The sequence below is a fragment of the Lepisma saccharinum genome, chromosome 1 (assembly GCF_977018435.1).
Source record: "Lepisma saccharinum chromosome 1, izLepSacc3.1, whole genome shotgun sequence".
In the NCBI taxonomy this organism is placed as follows: Eukaryota; Metazoa; Arthropoda; class Insecta; order Zygentoma; family Lepismatidae; genus Lepisma; species Lepisma saccharinum.
In genome coordinates this window covers 75,480,656-75,501,327 of record NC_139229.1, presented here as the reverse complement: position 1 = coordinate 75,501,327, position 20,672 = coordinate 75,480,656, and the positions used below count along the sequence as shown (strand labels likewise).

General features: G+C 39.4%; 1 protein-coding gene across 2 annotated transcripts in view; it reads right to left on the bottom strand.

The window, feature by feature from the left end:
• Window positions 1-489: 489 nt before the first annotated feature.
• LOC145996612 (very long chain fatty acid elongase AAEL008004-like) overlaps window positions 490-20,672 on the bottom strand; it is a 48,930-nt gene continuing 28,747 nt past the window's right edge. For both annotated transcript variants that reach the window (XM_083133202.1, XM_083133196.1), the window contains exons 5-8: window positions 20,542-20,598; window positions 3,099-3,207; window positions 1,764-1,900; window positions 490-668 (exon numbers count right to left, since the gene is read on the bottom strand). In XM_083133202.1, the coding sequence (XP_082989328.1) occupies window positions 504-668; window positions 1,764-1,900; window positions 3,099-3,207; window positions 20,542-20,598 (468 nt within the window). In that variant the 3' untranslated portion in view covers window positions 490-503. The remainder of the gene's footprint in view (window positions 669-1,763; window positions 1,901-3,098; window positions 3,208-20,541; window positions 20,599-20,672) is intronic.

Below are 20,672 nucleotides of genomic sequence, written 5' to 3'. Positions count from 1 at the left end.
AAAAGGTGGAAGCACCAAATACATTACATGACAGCAAATCAACGCAGTAGACGAGTCGGTGTGGCACTTTGTAACCAAGTAGACGCGTGAGTGCAACGAACTAATTTTTCACGGTGCCGTATCGAGTTGAGTTGTATGGTCCAGCAATGTTTGTTCCATGCTAATGAATTTCCTTTGCGAACTTTCCATGCAAGAAGAGACAATTGATCACTGCCCTGTTGTCATTTTCATTTAAACTTTCATGGATTGCTGCCATGGTCCGTTCACGCTTCAAAACACAAATTACATTAGAAGCCTCGTGTGTGGTCACAAAAATCTACAAGGATGAACGTTCATTACAACATAAAATCAGTTCATATTAATACAGGAAAAGGCTCAAAAGCTAAGGACTTATCAGCACCCCCTCGTATGACAGCCAAATCAACCCGTCAGAGGAAACATGAAAGTACAAAACAAAATATATAACTTTATTAATACATAAGAACACACATAACGTCACACATTCAATCAGACTTCTTACTCCTATAAGATTTTTGGTAAAACACATAAAACAAGTACATAAATATGGCAACGTTGGAGACTTCCAGTGCTGCCAGAAGATAGCTCATTTTGCACCCGAGCATCATCATCACCGGAACATGCAACGTCACAACCACGAAGAATTGTACCTGCAAGACAGATTAACAATAATGAATTCGAGGAAGTTGGACTTGTGGCGTTCGGCTTTAAACCCAGGTTAAGAAAGATTCGTTTTGTTAACTTGAATGTGCTGGCAACCCTGCTCTCTCCCCTGGAAATTTCTGGTGGCGGGGACATTTTAGGACAAGTTTGTTGGTGGGAGGGAAATACCCCCCCCCCTCTGTCCCTTTCGTAGCTTACAATAACTACACCCTGCTATTAACATTTTGGCTACTATTATAGAACAGCAAGTGTTTTCCCAGATATTTCTACAGTGTGTTTCAAAAGTAGCGCAATCCAAACTTTGAAAATTTATATCATGAAAACCGTAAGAGATATTTACACCTGGTTTTCTCCATTATAAAGCCTCGTCTATTGAGATATATTTCAATGCTTAACAGTATCAGTGTACTCCATACATAAAAATTATGATTTTGATTTTTCATACACATTTACGGCCAGTATTTCACGTTTCGTGAGTCTGTTGACAAAATTTCGACCTGCTAGTGTTGCCAGCTGCGGAGATATGTCCCTAAAATGGCACATTTTCATTTAACCCATTTTATCGCCAGTCATAAATCCATCAAATGCTGCACATGATCAATATTGGTCACAAATGACATATTGACATGGCATCAGACGTCTAATTATGACCCTTGGATATTTTCTTATATTTTTTTTCACTCAAAAGTGCATTTCTGCAACAACAAAAAAAAATAAAGCTGCCTTTTATGTTAAGCATTGAAAAATATCTCAATGGATAAGGCTTTATAATGAAGAAATCCCGGTTTTCATGATATTAACTTTCAAAGCTTGGGTTGCGCGACTTTGACAACTACACTCTGTATTTCCTTAACATTTTGGCGGAAGAGGCCGTTGCCCCTTTCCTCCCATTGTTACTTCAAATAGCACTTTGTTAAGGAAGAACAGTTTTGCATTCATCTTTACACAAAGCAAAATTTATTAACTAAGCTGAAGATAAATAGTCGATAAGCTTGAACATGTGCGCCAAATCCCTGAAATTCCTGAAAACTAAACGTTCGACTTTTTTTTTTCAGACCCTCAACAACACATTTCAAACTTACCATCTGAAGCATTGTCAAGTACTTCTTCCACCAAAGGTACTTCTGGACTCTGGGGCCAAGCGCAGACAGGAAGTAGTAGGAGTACATTATCACGTGGATAATGGAGTTAAGTGTGCCAGGTAAGATGAAAGCTTCATCTGTGAATAAAAAATTAAAACATTGCATAAGGTAGAGAAAAATTAAAATACCATCTAATCTTATTAATGTTGTACGTAGTGGTCTCCAGCAACCTTGCCTATAGGGGAAGTATCAGGGTGTCTACCAATGTGGAAAAACATGGAAATCCTGAAAATCCCACGGTAATTACTCTGGAAAAGTCATGGAAATGTCAGGGAAATTTACGGTGTTCCTGTATAATTCACTGGTTTTGTACTAGTGCATTGAAAGTATTATTTTGAACAAAGAAATAAAGGACAAGCAAGATATTTAAAAATTGTCGTGGACAAACTACTTCAGTTTGATATATTGAGTGTTACCGGTAGTTACTGTAGAAATTGTACATTAAATTCTCTAGCAAAAGGCCATGTTTTAAAATATTTTCATGTAAAAATATACTACAGTAAGTGGCAATTGGAATTTCCCCACTTGCTTTTAAAATTTTTTGCTTGTGTTTGGTAGATATCAGGATTAATTCAGATACTATTACTAAATTTACTACAAATGTATTATTCTTGCTATAATTATGTTTTTTTATTAACAACTTTGTTAATCATAAGTCAATGCATGTCAAATTATGTAAAAGCCCACTCCTGATATACACTTTTCCAGCAGTCAATTTTTATTCAATTTATCTTCTTGTTATCACTTTTACATGTGAAGTGAATATTCTAAACACTTGGTTAAGTGTGATTCTAAGAGTGGGGTTAACTAAAGTTTAGTGACGTTCTCACACACATGTTCAAATACATGAATTGCCCTAATGATTTTATTCTGGAAAATTTTAGTTCTTTATATTGAAATCCTGGACGTAATTGCAAGCACCCTGTATAACCTTACTGGTAGAAGAAGTATAACTTGTTGATCCTTACAAGTAGGGGAAGTATAGCGTGTAGATTCTTTATCAGTGTCTACAATTCACAGTTTGCGATAACTCTTATAGTGTTAATACCTGCAAAAAAACAACTCTTATCTTAATTCCACCAGAGAAACTTTCTACCCCACTTACAGTCGTGTATACTTCTGGCTTGTTACTGCACCATAGATTTTGAATGAAATCGTTACAACCCAAAATTATCCTTCCCTGTACGTACATCTTAAGTAAAAGACAAAATATCCGCAGTTTCCGCACTTTTATCGAAAAAATCTTAAATGGTTATGAAGTACAACTATTTTTACCTGAGAAGAAAAACGTCATGTTGAGCCAACTCGTCAGTGGCATGATGGTGTGGTGGAATACATGGAGAAACGTCACTTGGTTCTGCTTTTTCCTCAAAACGAAAAATACCTGGAATCAGAGGAACCAGACATAAGAGATATTACTTATGACTAGGGCTAGAATTTTTATGACCTAAAAATAACCAAAATATGCAAAATAAAATATGCTCTTATGACCTAAAATTTTACAAAATATGCACTATAATTTGAAAAATATGCCCTCATAACTGGACTGTTTCAAACATCAATATCTAAATGCCGAGGTATTTTCACATTAAGTACTATTTTTAGTTCACTTTATGGGCTCTGAGTTACAATGCACAATGAATACTTTCTCTAAATTTTCAAATAAAAACGAAAAAGATTTTGCTAGTCAAAAAAAAAAAAAAATCGCAAACATGGGAGTAAGAACGAATTCACTTCGAAAAGGACTGTATGTTTCTTGAAAATGCAAAAATATGCTGAATATGACCGAAAATCCATCACAATATGCTACATCAAGCAAGAATGGCCAAATATGCCAAAATATGCCCTTAAAAAGCACCTTAATTTAATTAGTTTCTTCATAATATGAATTTCTATATGTTTGGGGAACAGATCACCCTTACCAAAATAATATGCTAAGTCATGAAAATACAATACATTTTACTGTTTGTCTAGTGATTGGTTACGAATATCATGAAAGGAATGATATGACAAACAAGTTTCTTTGTAAACTATCATGTTATTGTATCTTCATTTGAAAGGCATTTTGCTATTTTTGATTCATTATATACTAATAAGTAATGTTTGTAACTGTTAAAACAAAAGTGTCTCATGTAAAATAACAGTAATAATTAATATTATACGCCCACTGCCATCTGCCATCGAGCATTCAGAACAAGTATAAAACAGTTTATTTACCAAGGACTCTCATTAAATTTCTCCTGTTTGACGCTAATTTCAAGAAATTCGATAATAAAGTGCATTGAATATTCATTGAAAGTTGCTCGCCAAGGTTTTTTTTTTCAATTTTAACAATCAAATTTATTACAACGCTTATATTTTATTTCAATAATTACAATACTATAACAATGGTACCGAATAGTACTGAACAATACTGAATACTGTGGATAATAGCCTAACCTTTAATAGGAAGACTGGTGATATCTGCCTCCCCGATGGCACGGTAGAAACGTCGTCGCCTTGTAATCAAGGGGTCCCGGGTTTGATACCGAGTGGAGGATCTTAGTGGTTCGGATCCTACTTTAAACTGCAGGTTCAGTCCCGATTAGCCTTAATGTGCATAACGTGGACTTAAACACACACACACAAACTGGTGATATCGAGCTAAATTGCTGACATTACTGAACGTGTTGTAGCCTACGCTCAACCAAGATGAGAAGAACACCGGCAAACTCGCGAACTAAGGTGGGCAGTCATTTGTCTTCTCCTCTCGCTTCTCCTTCTATTGTTATCCATTGTTGCCATGTGTATATCTTCCCTCCGTTTCTTCGTTGTTCGAAAGCTTCAACAACGTTAAATATTAGGTCTCTAGTTTCGCCGTGTACTGTTTTCACTTCCATGATGATACAGTAGCGTGCAAATTAATCCGAACAAAATGCATACTTTTCCAGGTATACAATAAGCTTAAAACCTGTTGCAGTTTTAAGTTTTAGTTTCACTTTTTTTTTAAAAAAAATTACTGCACATTCTCTCTCGATAATGCCCTGTGCTATGAACATCGATCCATTTTTACTCAATAGTTTATTGTTGAAGACCCGAAGTGGAGTCTTATTGTTGAAGTATTTTGTTATCGTCGTCAGACGAAGATTCGGTTGTGTTTTCCAACAGGACCTAGCAAAATGTCATACATCTCGAAAAGTCAATGAGTTCTTTGATAATAACAATGTCCAAGTACTCTCCTGGCCAGAAAACTCAACCTGACTTAAATCCAATTGAAAATTTATGGTCTATCTGCAAAAGAAGAATGTCAAAAGTGGATTGTTCAACCAAGAAGAAAATTCTTCGTGCCCTTGTTAATGAGTGGTACCATGATGAAGAAATTAAAAACATTTGTGCAAATTTAGTGTCATCCATGCCTAAATGTGTCAATGATGTGATTACAAAAAGGGAGGTCACATAAAGTACTAAGGGTATTTCTAAAAACATGTATAGTTATGTATATTGCAGCAATTGCATTAAATGACAAAATGTATCTTGTTCGGATTAATTTGCACGCTACTGTACCAACACTTGGCACTGACTAAAGGTGACGACAATATTTTGGAGAACGTCAAACATTTTGGCAACGCAGGGGCAGAGGATTACATGGTAATCAGCTGACTGCATTGCCCACCTCCCCACCCCTCGCTTGCAGTTGAAAATTCGACGATACTGCCACAAGGGTTTCCTCATTTTTTCTTAAGCAGTATATTGCCCCGATCTCCGTGGCGAAATGGTTACCACAGCGCGATAGGACGCCACCGGGTCCCGAGTTCGAATCCCGGCCTGGGTATGGGCGGTCTATGTGTGTGTCCCTTCATCAATTTCACCATATCATCACCCATCCCCATTTTCGCGATTAACCAAAAGTGGCAGAGAAGTGAAGTAAAATAATCGAAATTGATCAACTGTATATTTCCTTGCGAAATATAAGAGAGGTGAACCAATTATCACACGAGTGTGTCGTTACGGGAGGCATCTATAACTCGGAGTCCTCTTTGATATTCTCGAAAGTCTTCCCGTGAGCCAAGACATTCGTGCGAGTCTTTTTCTTGATGATATGTATTAATGAGGACTGTCGTTTACTGCTGTACGCAGGACTTTTTCTTCCGGAAGGGGCGCCAATTTTAAAGGTGGATAGTAGTACATAGATGATTTCTAGAGAAGGGTTGTATACATATTAAGATATTTCGAATTTTTAGAATTTTCCGCTCTCAAAATGTCAATCGAGGGTATTTTGCGGGGCTTTCCATTTACCACTCTGGTTTCCCCCCGAGTTGTTCACTGATTTTATTTGAAAATCTTGTTTCTCAAAATTTCGGAGGGGCTGCAACCCTTCAGCCCCCCCCCTCCCTCTGCGTACGCCAGTGTTGTTGTTGGCGAGATCTTGAATGCACCACAAACACGCAACTCACCCGGCCACCGATGTAGCTTCTTCACAACAAGGGAACAACGTTAGCCACTATGCTACATAAGAGGCCATTCATTTTGGTATTCCAATATAGAGTTTGCATACATATTACGTCACAAGAATGCGTTCTAATTGATACACAGCAAGCAACTTTTCCCACGTCATGGTACTTCAACATTCCAACATTCCGACAATTGCATGTAGTTAGGAGAGTTCCCACCAGATGGCGACACATGCCTGTACCTACGTCAGCGCTGACTGCGTCGGCAAGGCAAAACAAAAGTACTTCCGCAATGTGCCGCAACGTAGTGAACGGAGCACGTCTTCAAACGTCTTGAAAACAAAGCAAATTGTTGTCCTACGGATCATTGCTGGCCTCGATGCCTACTTCTCGAATACAGTCAGTCTTTTTTTCATGTCATCATTTAATCAGTTTTCGAACGCACGGCATGTTTTTGTTTTTGAAAGAAGTTCCTCATTTTCTCATGTTCCATAGCTAAATAAATATATATTTTTCATTATTTATTTACTGCTGTTTAGACAGTTACAATATTTAGCAAAGAATCTAGTCAGCACAACTACTTTTAGCCAAATGTCCTACTGAACTTTCAAATTGTACAATACTAAGCGCCTGAAGTGGTAAATGTTAGCTGGTGGATGCTTCTATATTGTTTAACATGACGACAATGAGACAACTGGGGACCTGCTTTGCGAAAAGTTTGTTAGCTGTGCGTGGGGGATACCACCCCCTGCATTCCCACTTCGAGTACTGATCCATACTGCACTGGCGTACGCAGGATATATTTTCGGGGAAGCTGGAATTGTAATGGTACATAGCTGGCTCTGGGGTGGGGGGGGGGGAGCGCATACCAATAAGATATTTCTTATATTTGGAACTTTCCATTCAAAAGTGGTAATCAGGAGCCACTTTAATTAAGCTGGGTTTTCCAGAGTCCCTGTTTTTATTTGAAAATGTTTTTCTCAAAATTTCGGAGGTGGTTGTAGCCTTAGCAGCTTCCCCTCTGCGTATGCCAGTGCCATCTACTTGCTCGTCTACTTATGAGCTCAGTAGTTGGTACACCAGTTTGTTCTTGTGGTGTAAGAGGCGCCCCTTTTTGAAAACACCCAAACATAGTACACTCTGGACTTAATTTTGCAGGCTAACGAGGCTCTGGCTCTGACTGACGCGTAGGCTACAGTGTATAACATGAACACAAAATCCAATCATCATGCCTTTTTCGAATTCAACGCCTCCAAATCTATAACGAGCGGCTAGCACGTTTTTGTAAAAAAAATCCTCTATTTGTCAGTGAAATCTGTCCAACTTACAATATCATTATAACCGAAATCAGGATGTATTGTTAGCTTCTCACGTGTTTTTACAGCTTCTTAAAACACATGTGCAAAAATTGTAACTTCGTATTCAACGTATTCCGAATAATAACAGATTGAAATCAATTCATTCCCTTTAACTTTCACATAATCTTGCCATTATTTAACGCTAATTGCTTGCAATAAAAGTTATAGAGAGTTACGCTCAATATAGGTAATTTTGTATTTCACATCCAAGATATTTCTATAATTTGCTTGTGCTGCCATCGTTAATGAAAAGTAAGAACTACATATGAATTTACCCAGCCCTGGCCCAAAACCATGGTAACGGTTGAAGTTTTTGCGTGCGATGACGTGTGACCGGCCAAGTGAATGCATCACTTCAATGTGAAGTCACGTGAAATGACAAAACGACGGTGTTGCAGTATGCAGATATTAAACACCAGAACAAGAACAATGTCTAGATGAGGATGTGTACTACAGGCTGTGGAAAAGGAGATGCGATAACCACTAACGCCGTCAAATGGTTGGGCGGGAACTTTACGTCACATACCATGAAGAAGTCATAGGATCTGAGCTGATTATGTCCTTTGCGATTAGTCCACTCAGAATTAGTTCACTTCATCAAATGATTTACTAAATCTCATCAATTTACATTGTCGAGTTCATTATTTGTGTTATTTTTGGTTTAGGTTCAACATCTTCTCCGAAGAGAAAATCATGCTCTTTTCTTTGTTTTCCTTGTCCCTGTACATCCAGGGTCAAGGAAGTCAGTAATAAGGTGTATTATATACAGTGTACACCTATAGATTGAATTGTATCTTCTCCAAATATGATGTATAAAGAAACAAACTGCCGGATAACTAAGTGAGGTGAGTGTACATTTTTATATTACTATTATAGTTAGTGGAACCAAAAGCAAAGAAACCTGCGCAGACTCGCGACTCCTGTGCACCGTACTCCAGTGTGGAGGGGATGGGGAGAAGAGTGGAGCACGCTCTCTTATAGTCCGAGTTGAACGGAAGAGGAGGAACGTGTGCGGGGACTTTTCGACGAATGTTCTTTTTCTTGTAGTCGATCTTATAAGGAAGGGGAACTGTGATTGGTCATTAATATATTTTAAAACTTCTTCATCATCTCAATTGACTTAAATGGTCGGTAGAGCAAAGTAAATTTATCAAATATAAATACAAACACGTACCGTTTAATAAATAACCAAAATAGAATGAAAAATTAGCAGTTTGTATTTTTATTGCTTTATGTGAATATGTAGGGAAAAGCGAGAGAAAATTGTACACCAATGGCAAAAGAAATGGTAGGCGAATTGCCCTTCACCATTTTCCTCCAGTCTGTTTTCCACAATCTGGTGATCAAATAAGCAGAGGACAACATCTGCCTTCCATTATTTAAAACAACACAGGATAAGAAAAAAATGAAAATAACGATGGACAATTTGCCTACTACTCGTATTATCTATCTCTTCAAGAATAAAAATACATCTAAATTTAGAACCACACTAAGGAGCTTGCTAATGTAACATTTGTTATATAGAAGATTATTTGTGTCATATTTTCCATTAATGGACATTAACTTTAAAACTTTTTCTTATTATTACAAAATACACTACATTACTTCTTAACTTTCTTAAAGTATTATTGTTTTTACTAACTTAATAGATAAAACTAGACTATAGGTTAATTCCTTGTATTCAAAATTAGACATTAATATTATTGACATGTCTCATAACATAGTAAAACTTATACTTGTATGATCAAGTGAATGGAACTCAATGAATTAATCTTTGTAGTTGGCTGTACGCCTTTAATTTTGTTTTAAATTAATGTTTCAAGAAAACTATATTTCTGCCCCGAAGAAAAAAGTATTGACGGATTGAAAGTATTCCAATCAAAATGTATGTGTCTTTACTCTTTACAATTCGTTTAACTCCATTACATGTCCGACTATGAGTAATTATCCTTAGGAGCGCACAATTCATCCACCTTTCTCAAATTCATATTTCATATGATTGTTAAGGACCGCTGCTGCGAGACTTCATATCGCTAATTATTCACGCAATCTATTGTCACGATTAATACTACTATTCATTTTCATTAATTTCTACATAATTCCCACATAGGTATGAGGATGAGTTTAAATAAATATACCTTGTATCATCTTAAACTTAACTTCTGACATGCAAATGAATGATACTATCATTGCTTCAAATGTGCAAGTTATAAAATATCAAATTTATTGCTTATTTGCACGGCATAAATATATGATTAGAGGATGAGAATGTGAATATATTTTACATTTTATAACAATTAACAGTTTGTCAGAAACATAAGTGGAATGCAAGTATCATCATTTGTTAAAATATAAACATACAAACATGTTGTACAATGAGGAAAAATACAAGTGCATAGCCTAGTGTAAATATAGCGTACATAAATGCTCATTTGAACTTTTCTGGTATGCACAGCATATTATGTTCAACGTACTTGGAAGATGTATCTTGTGCTGAACTAAAATAAATAATAATAACAAGTGGTGTGCGGTATCTCGAAAAGTCGAGACCGGGATCGGAAAGAAAAATTCCGTCCCGATCCCGACTTCAGCAAATGACTTCCCTACTTTTCTGGATCCCGAGCAGTCGAGAAATACCGAATGGTCATTTTATAACGATATTAATTCTTGACGTTTTCTACATTGCAAGTGACTGGAACTTATGGGAAAAAGTTAGTTTTCGTTCCAGATATGCAAAGATAATTACTTAAGGTGAAAATGACGTGTAGAATTTGAGATTTCCAGAGCCTCGGGAAATTTCAGAAATTTCCCGAATGTCGGAATGTAAAAACAATTACCGTTCCGATCAATAATATTCTGTCCCGCATAACAATAAGTAGCCATCGATATTTATTTTCAATTTGTCTGAAGCCACAAAATGTAAATGGGTGGAAATGCTCATTTGTGTACTCGATTTCAGGTGTCCAGTTTCTGGCGTGGTTTCCTATCTGCATAGTGCAACACTAGCGCATAGATTTGGAATTCATTTCATGGATAAATTCACCTCTTACCGTCGTTTCGTCATTACGAGTAAACAACGGATTGGCCCAACCTATACTTCTAATAACCTTGAATTTACCCACAAATTATCGCTGCTATTTTGTTAGAGGTGCTCATTACGGGCACTTTCAGATGAAATTTTTAGGGTAGGCTGCCCAACCTTATCGCCATCCTTGTTCATCAGTTAATTTGGCAAAAGATTGGATGCTACCTTAAATGAAGTCCTTCTCATGTTCCCAATTAATCTTTAAGTAAAAATATACTTTGCTTACACGGCCCGTACTCACGAGTTTCTTTATGGGGGACAGGTCCGAAAATGTGAACAAAGGAGAAGAATGCTGTTTGAGCATGGATGTCCGGAAGGGGATAGGGGACACAGCCAACCCCCCTGGAAAATGTCAACTTAAAAGTACAGTGTTATTCAAAATTAATGGTGCAAATTTACACAGCTATTATGACGTTACTATTTATAATAGAAAATCACACATGGCCTCAATATAAAGAAAAATAATGGTAGTTTTCTTCTCACTTTGCCGCTGTTCCACCAGGATCGCCAGTGTTGCAAAATGGCTAGTGAGCAGTAGTTGTGTATTGTGTGTTGTGTGTTGGAGCTATCAAGAACTGATTCACTCACAATGGTGCAAAGACATTTCCACATGCGTTTTGGTAGTAATGCACATGTTTCACCCTTCCGAAAGTTACAACTGTGAATTGTCAGTGTCTTCGAAACCATGGACAATGACTTGTCTCGTGCATAGCATGCACTTGATTATCGTTTGGACGTTTACCGCATTACACGTGGTTGTCATGTGAGTAAAAGGTCCACAGTTTTTCATCATGCTGATGCCTTGTCTGATTTTCTATCATAAATAGTAACGTCATAATAACTGTGTAAAGTTGTACCATTCATTTTGAATTACCCTGTATATACTTCACACACATAATTTCATTTAGTCTCAGTTATGTATGTTTATCTGTAAAAGAGCGTTGCAGAACATGATAGCTTCAAACTGAAGGAGAGATTTTTTTAAGGGGGCGACAATATTATAAGGGGAAATAGGGCTCCTTTGCCCCCCTCTTCCCCCTCCTGGAAAAATATACTTTGCTTGTCACTCTGTGGAAAAAATCCTGCGGACGTGTTGCACTTCTAAATGTGACCACCACTGCTATGGTCGTACTGCAGCCAGATCAAAATAAAGACCCCCTCCTCCCCCGATGCGACAATCAGCAACCAATTTGCTTACAGACAAAGGCTGTCACACGACGTACAGCTTGGTGGTTATGGTTTACATTCAATTCTCAGAAGTATTCGAATAGTACTGTATTCCACAAATTAACAATGTTTTCAAATTTCCTCTAATTTTCTTATACCAGCACATACCAGGTGGTCCAAAAGTCCCGGAACGGTCACATATCGTGAGAAATACACATCGAATCGGGAAACGAAAAAATACGTGTTTAATAAGTGAAAGAAATCTATTCAATGATATCACACTTGATTCCCCACCCCCGCCCCCTGGGGTTGGGGCGGGGGGCAACTGTGAAATTTTTGGGGGTGGTTGATAGCTCGTTGGACTCGGAATGAAGTCCTCTTTCCGATTCTACAATACAAAATGGGGGGTTTCCATTTAAAATTTCATAGTTGCCCCACCCCCAGGGGGCGGGGGTGGGGAATCAAGTGTGATATCATTGAATAGCTTTCTTTCACTTATTAAACACGTATTTTTTCGTTTTCCGATTCGATGTGTATTTCTCACGATATGTGACCGTTCCGGGACTTTTGGACCAGCCGGTATGAAAAGCCGTTATAATTCTATGTTTAGAAAATAATATAATATTTATAAAATAAATGATACGTATTAGCAATGATTCTTATAATGAAGAACATGTCTGAATACGAGTTAACAAAAATGAAAAAAAAAACTGACCAATTTCGCATCACGACTGCGGTTCGAAAAAAACCCGGGACAGCGATTAAAAAGAATGGATTGTCCCGACAAAAGATCATCTAATCAGTTACAGGGTAGCGTGTTGTCAGCACGACAAACCCCCAGTCGTTGTTGTAGGTTTTCGTGACAGGGTTACGCTACTCGTTCGTAACTCCCCAATTTCCTCTGGATGGTGGATGGCCATCGGTCGCACACACAGGCCGAAATCTCAGGAGAAAAGTTGTTACCCTTCCCCTAGGAGACTCGAGCCTGCGCGCGTCCCGTAGACGGAGCCTAAAGCATGACGCCTTAGATCGCAAGGCCAAGATGCGCCGCCCCCCATTCTCTTAAGCAAGGACAAAATCGAAATTCTTGCAAAATCTTTAAAATCGATATTAATGTTATCTTCGTTGGTTTTTATACGCCACATTAAAATATTTCATAGTTCGAGGGTGGGGGGCATGGCCACCTTGGTCCCCGTTTGGGCACGGGCCTCATGCTTGTTAAGTCAACCAACCAAGGAACTCTACTTTCAACGGAAGGCACGAAGCAGTTTTTCACCTGTAGAAACGAGTGAAAGATAATTTTTTTTTCACTTCTTGAAACGACCTGAATAACCAATCACCTGAGATCGGGACAATAGCAGCAAATTGTTGCACGCGGGAAAGCAATTTAAGTTTTATTCTTTTATTATTATATTCCAAGTAAATGATAATTCAGGACAATATACTTAGATGACTCGGGTACTTTCGACGTGGCCTTTGGCCACGTCTTGTACGCTTGCATGCGTGACCTTCCTCTGTAATACCTTGCCTCTGTAATAAATTCTAATTCTCGTATTTTGAAATTCGAAAAGTCTAGCATAATTCCCTTACAGTAGATTCCGGGGCGAAAATAAACTTTCTTTAAGTTCCCTAGCAACGTCCGTTTCCATGGAAAACAACAGGCACGGCAAGCTCTAAGGAATTGCATGTCTTTATACCCCCTAAACATTTAGTTAAAACAAACACGATGTAGATATTTACGCATTGAGTATAACAATATATACGTAATTGTATCTGGGCTGAATCTTCTTCTTATGTAGATGTTACCCTTGTTTCAGGCACCATTTCAAAACCACGAGTTCATTCATCTGTGTGCTATTGATCTGTGAGAAATATAATGTATCTCGACAATTAAGAATTGAAGGAAACAATGTGCGTTGCAAAAAAAGCCCGTGGCAACGGTTGCTAAGGACGTGAGAAAAGGGCATCTTCACCCTTAAGGAAGGGCCAATTGAGCGATTTTTTAATTTTCTCGGCCTTTTGGGACAATTTCATGGGGGGGGTCGTAATCGGGTGTTTTTCGCTTCCGGGGCTTCCTTCATGTAGAACATTTATGTCAGTGAGTCAGTGGGATTGGGGCTATATATATATTGGACAAGAAAAATTTAACATCACCGAAGGTTGATGAAATGGAAGTAAATACGCGAGATGAATTAAAAGCATTAGTCAAACACGTCCCTCTGTATTTTCGGCGAACTGATGGCCCACTTAATAGCTCTGCATTGTTCTTCTCTTCTTCTTATGTAAGCACACGAAGTACGTGATTTTTACTCACTTGCTAGATCAATAAAGAGAAAGAAAGGTCGTGTGATTATTCAGCATTTGTCGGGAAGTTCCATGGTTTACACGAATCGTTTTTCATTTATACAGAAAAAAATCTTGTTTTAATCGAGACGAAAACAGTTTGAAACTATGTTCAGAAATACATCATTATCCAATATACGATACTCGATTCTAGTTTTCGATATCCGAATCTCGATTTCAAAACCCCACTTCAGAATCTCCATTTCAGAGCCTGATATCCTACTCCAGATTTCAGAGCCCAATATCTGAATTACAATTTCAGAGCCCGATTTCAGGATCTATATTTCAGAGCAAGATATCCTAATCTCGATTTCAGAACCCGATATACGAATCTCCATTTCAGAACCCAATAGCCGAATATCAATTTCAGAACCCAATAACCGAATTTCGATTTCAGAACCCCACTTCAGAATCTTAATTTCAGAGCCTGATATTCTATTCTGGATTTCAGAGTCCGATATCCGAATTACAATTTCAGAGCCCGATTTCTGAATCTAGATATCAGAGCAAGATATCCTAATCTCGATTTCAGAACCCGTTATACGAATCTCGATTTCAGAGCCCCATACCCGTATCTTTATTTCAGAACGCTATATTCGAACCTCGATGCCAAATCCCAATATCAGAATATCAATTTCAGAACGCGATACCCGGATCTTGATTTCAAAATCCGATATCTGAACCTCAGTTCCAGAATCCGATATCTAAACCTTGGTTTCAGAATCTGATATCCGAACTTCGGTTTCATAAACCGAGATCTAAATTTTCGTTATCCGAATCCATTTTGGAGCCCCAAAGTCGGATGGTTTGCTGAAAAAAAAAGGGGGCAGCAGACTCCAGTCTAGAATAACAGCGGAGAAGGGATTCAAACGAAACCCCAATTGTTGGGCCTTGGACCTCAAGGAACTGTTACGTGGGTCTTCCATTTCCCACGAGGTCTTATTGTCTCTTAAGTTACATCCGGACTGGCCAAAGTTGAGTAATTGCCTGCTTGTTTGCAATGCTGCGTAAGCATGTCCTCTACTCTTCATTGTGCGAAAGCTGCAATATGTCCACGCACATATTTCATGCACTTGCCAGGAAGTAGGCTGTTCATTACGCAGCATTATCAGCATCAGAAAATACATTGTGCAGCAATCTTGCGTAACGCTATTCTTTGTAATGTCATAAACATGTGAAGATGACATGAAATGATTTTTTTGGTCACTTTTGGTTCATCACGACGATGAGCGTGAAATTGATGATGGAACACTCACAAATACCCAGGACCAGTGTACACACGCAATCCAAAATGTGTCATTTGACACAAATCTGTATAGGCCTACATGTTTTTCCTGTAGCAACGCAATTAAGGGTATAAACGGCTAACGACGCTCTCACCGCGCTTCAGCCAATGAAAACAGGTCCTGACCGCCAGAGAACTCTTGCACACGACCTTCTCAAAGCCTGGCCCACACGCAATGTTTTGCCGTCAGTCTTGCATGATGATGCCAGACGGATCAAACAAAACATTACGCGTGGACGGCAAGTCTGACGTCTTGCATGAACTGAATGAGGTTTGACGACCGCTTGAAAGAAGGATGAGCTGGGGCTTTGTTTTCAAACAAAACGAACTTCGCATAATTTTGCGACAGGCCTCGTTGATGTTGGACGAGCAATGACTTGTTTTTCAATTTCTGGGGATACTAGCGATAATAATTTGCAGTAGGTGTCCACATACATACGTAATTAATTATGCCTATTCCCATGTTCCTGCCGTAATTCACGGGACAATTTCGCACCAGGCATCCATTTATTTAAATATCGTCGGAATGGTCACTGCTACTAAAGAAAATCCACGCATAATTTGAGAGTATGAATTTCTCCCCATGTTGCAAGTGGAAGCGGCTTTTAAAGTTTATTATTAAGCTAGATACCATGTTTGAAAAATGTGATGAATACGTATTTACAGAATCTCATGTATTCCTTATGGAGAGACAACTTCAAATTGAAGTTACGGCTAAACAAATGGGAGTTTCGACTATTTCTAGCGCAAATATCATCTTCAATGGATCCTTTACCCGATCATATATTTTTTTCCGCCATCGGAAGTTTGATATCTCCAAGAAAACGAGTAAGATAATTCTCCTATAAGCGTAATGCATTTCTTCTTGCCTCCTACAGCCATCCTGGCAGTGTTGCCAAACCTGATGTGCATAAAAGAGCTAAATTTCACCTTAAATTGAGCTAAATTGACTTTCAAGGAGCTAGATTTACGAAGGCTGGAAAAAGTGCCTCCCATGGTAATTTTAGTTGTCAAGAGAGTGGGGAGGGGGTGCTGCTATTACCGGTAACTTTAAAGTGATGACAATCTATTCTTAGTTTTCACCTTCTAGATCTGACGGCCTCACCCATCTCAAAAATCGACCAATGGTTGTATGAATCGAAAATAAAGAATTACCGGATAACAATATTGTCATCTTCACCTCAGTCAAAGCGCTATCTAAAAATTAGCTGGGGAGGTAAAGGGGGGGGGGGTGAGACGACGCAGCAAATATAATAATATTACGTCACGTGCAAAATGTATACGCATGGCAAAAGTTGGTCTATGTCTGGGGCTAGTGATGCATAGTGGGGCAGGGGGCGGGTGCCACAGTTCACAGCCAAGCGAGTGCACGAAAGAGCCAGATCTGGCCTCAAAAGAGCTAAGTAGGCAACAGTGCTTCCAGCTGCCTCAGAGAGAAGAACCTAGGGGAAATTGTCCCTCTCCCCCTTAAGTAATCACTCTCGAGACCACAGTGAGTGATGCTAATATTTTTTTTCATTCTCACCGTACACACTTATCAATGCTTCATCCATGGTGTTTTTGGAGAGCATGAATAGTGCAGCCGCGTCTTATGTATCACTCTTATCTGTCAAACTTACCATATCATGTAAGACTGCGGACCAGGCTTGCTTTATATACACTCTGATGAGATCAGATTTTCTAAAGAAAAAAGGACATTGCCGACAAGCGGACTCCCTCCTTTTAGGAAATTTCTGGGTTGGCATGTTACTGGCAGCGAAGTGGCAAGAAGGACGGCATTTTGTAAGCGTTGGTGCGATATTACAATTTTGTATTTAGCTAGATAGCTAAATACACTGGCTGACAAAAAAAGTGAAGCACCCAGAAGGAGTGGTCGAAGATTACCCCATTTCGGTATACATGCATACCATTGATGTGTGAGTAAATGATTAGATGTATAAGGATCTGTAATGTGTAGAACGCCCACCAGAGGGCATTTGTGATGTCACCTCCTGTTCCTGATAAGGTGGGACCAGTCACCTGCTGTGAGTCAGACAGTGCAGCACGAAGTTCAGAGAGGGAAACGAAGCACCGGCGATGCCTCGCAGATGCGTTAGACAGCCGATCCAGCAATTGACAGCATTTGACAGAGGCCGCATTGTGGGACTGCATGAGGCAGGTTGCTCGTATCGGGCAATTTCCAGGCATGTGGGCCATTCAGATGTCACAGTGGGCCGATGTTGGAATCAATGGGTACATGAGGGCACCCATGCACGTCGTGCAGGTTCAGGTCGACCAAGAAACACCACCCCAAGGGAGGACCGTCATATGGCGCTCCAAGCAGTGCGGGATTCCACAAGTTCGGCACCCGTCATCCGAGAACATGTACTGGACACTCTACAACATCCTGTGAGTTCCCGCACAGTGTCTCGACGACTCGCATCTGCCGGATTTGGGTCCTACCGCCCCATGCGCCGGTTGACATTGACACCACAACACCGATGCCTGCCGTTGGTGTGGTGCAGGGCTCGGGAGGCATGGACAGAGGACGAATGGCGTCGCATCATGTTCAGTGATGAGTCCCACTTCTCCATGACCTCCGATGACCATCGTGTGCGGGTGTGGCGGCGTCGAGGGCAGAGGGCACATCCTGCCTACATTGTGGAGAGACACACAGGTGTGACCCCTGGCATCATGGTGTGGGTAGCCATTGGATATGCGTTCAGGTCACCTCTAATAGTGCTTTGACAGACTTTGACGGCACAGCAATATGTCACAGACATTCTGCGTCCACACGTCCTACCCCTTATGGCACAGCACCCTGGGACAGTGTTCCAACAAGATAATGCACACCCACACACAGCCCATGTGTCTATGAACTGCCTAGAGCATGTTGAGGTCCTCCCGTGGCCAGCACGATCCCCGGACCTCTCCATCATTGAACATGTGTGGGATGACATTGGACGGAGACTCCGTCCTAGTGCCAACCTGCGGGATCTGGAGCGACAGCTGCAACACCCGTGGATGAACGTGTCTCAGGAGAGGATCCAAAGGCTGTTTGACACTATTCCGAACCGCATAAGGGCATGCATTGTGGCCAGAGGGGGTGCGACACCCTACTGACCTTGAGCCACCATTCCACCTGTAACTGCCAACGGCCTTGACTCTTGCATCCTATATTGTAATCAGTTCAATAAAGGTACATGGACTTTCAGCATATGTAGTTTCATTCACGTCCAACCACTCCTTCTGGGTGCTTAACTTTTTTTGTCAGCCAGTGTATTTTACAATCTTTTTCACAAATCTCAATATTATAAATAACAGGCTTGACAACCAAAAACTCAATATGCTGACCAAGGCAGAATTTATTTTATTTTAAAACATAAACTAAATGTTACGTTTCAACCTTCTAGCAAGGTCTTCTTCAGACTCTGTACCAAATACAAATGAGATAAGGTACAAAACAGGAAGATATATATATATACACAAAAATAACCCAGTTATCTTCCTGTTTTGTACCTTATTTCATTTGTATTTGGTACAGAGTCTAATGAAGACCTTGCTAGAAGGTTGAAACGTAACGTTTAGTTTATGTTAATAATAATAATAATAAATCTGCCTTGGTCAGCATATTGAGTTTTTGGTTATCATGGAAACAAGGCTTAATGGTGTTAGGTTTGACAAAAGGAGGGATATAACCAAGGTGGTATTTGAAGGGTGATGTGAATGAATCCCCATTTCAGGTTTCTGCAGCCCATACTCTGCTTGCCAACTTTTAGCGCCTGTGTGGATCGTATATATATATTTATCCCATTTCTTCAATGGAAGTTACTGGAATTCTCCCATCCCCTTCCCCTGGCAATTGTTCGAATACCGCACTGGATATAACGAATATTTAAATAATTGAGCTTCAAATTGACAATATATAGAGAGAAACTGTCCTCCTCCGTGACCGTGCGGTCTAAGGCGATGTGCTATGAGCTCCCACTACGGGACGGCATGGGTTCGCGTCCACCTGGGTTCAGTCTCTGGGTTCTCGGCCTGTGTATAGGACCGGTGACCACCCACCATCGTGAGGAAATTGGGGAGCTACGAGTGAGTAGCTTAACCCGCTCATAAAAAATCTCCTATAACGACTGCGAGTTGGACGTGCTGACCCCACGTCAGCCCATTACTGGTTGAGGATCTCCACACCTCTAGGTAGGATTATGGGAGGGAGACTGGCAGTCGGGAGATAGGCCAAGGCCCTTACGGGCTGTCGAGCGACGGGTTAATTAATAGATAGAGACTGTGTCCATATTCATGAAGAAACATTTGCTTAATAGGCAAGAAACAAACTATTTCCACCGGCACCAATTTTCTTTAGTAATTCTGGCTCATTATCAAATAATCCCATCAAAATTACCAATTTAATACAGTTTTATTTATGTTTTACGAAAAAGCCCATCTAAATGTTCATCTAAATTGGGAAAAATAAATTTTTCGGATGGTTTCATTTCTATAACTCGGAAAATTTAGATAATAGTTAAAATATAGTTGAAAATACCGTCAGCAAATCGCTAAAAATAATATATTTCTTACGAAATATCAGAACATTGGCAGATTCTAGGAGAGAATCGAAAATTGGAAGTGTGTCGCTAATGTACAATGTATGAATGAATGTATAGTTTGAAATATCTTGTACTCAGTAGAATATTATTCTACATTTTGTATTCCATGTTTTGATTGATTGATTTGGTTTATTTTACTTCGTTTTTCTGCTCCTTTTGGCAATTGCGAAGATGAAGATGAGGACGCCCATGCTCAGACCGGGATTCGAACCCCGATCCCTGTATTCCATGCTTTATACACACTGCTCAGCGTGATGCGACTTGCATGTATGAGTATTGTGTGGGTGGGTTGGTGCGTTCGTACGTTTAGGGACATGTGAAATGAGAAAAGTAGCTACTTCGTGTTTAATACATTATGTTTAATATAAGGTATATGGTTGACAGCCTTGACTTCGCCATGTAATATGAGACATAATGATAATAAAAATGATATTCTATATTAGAAGTCTACTAATACTCACTGTGTCCATTAACTCCGTGACCTTGGCAAAGTAGTACCACCATACTGCAGTTTTAACCTATAAAAGAGCAACAGTAGATCTGTAAATTCTGTAAAACAAATAAATGTTAAATGATATTAAAACACTCTTAT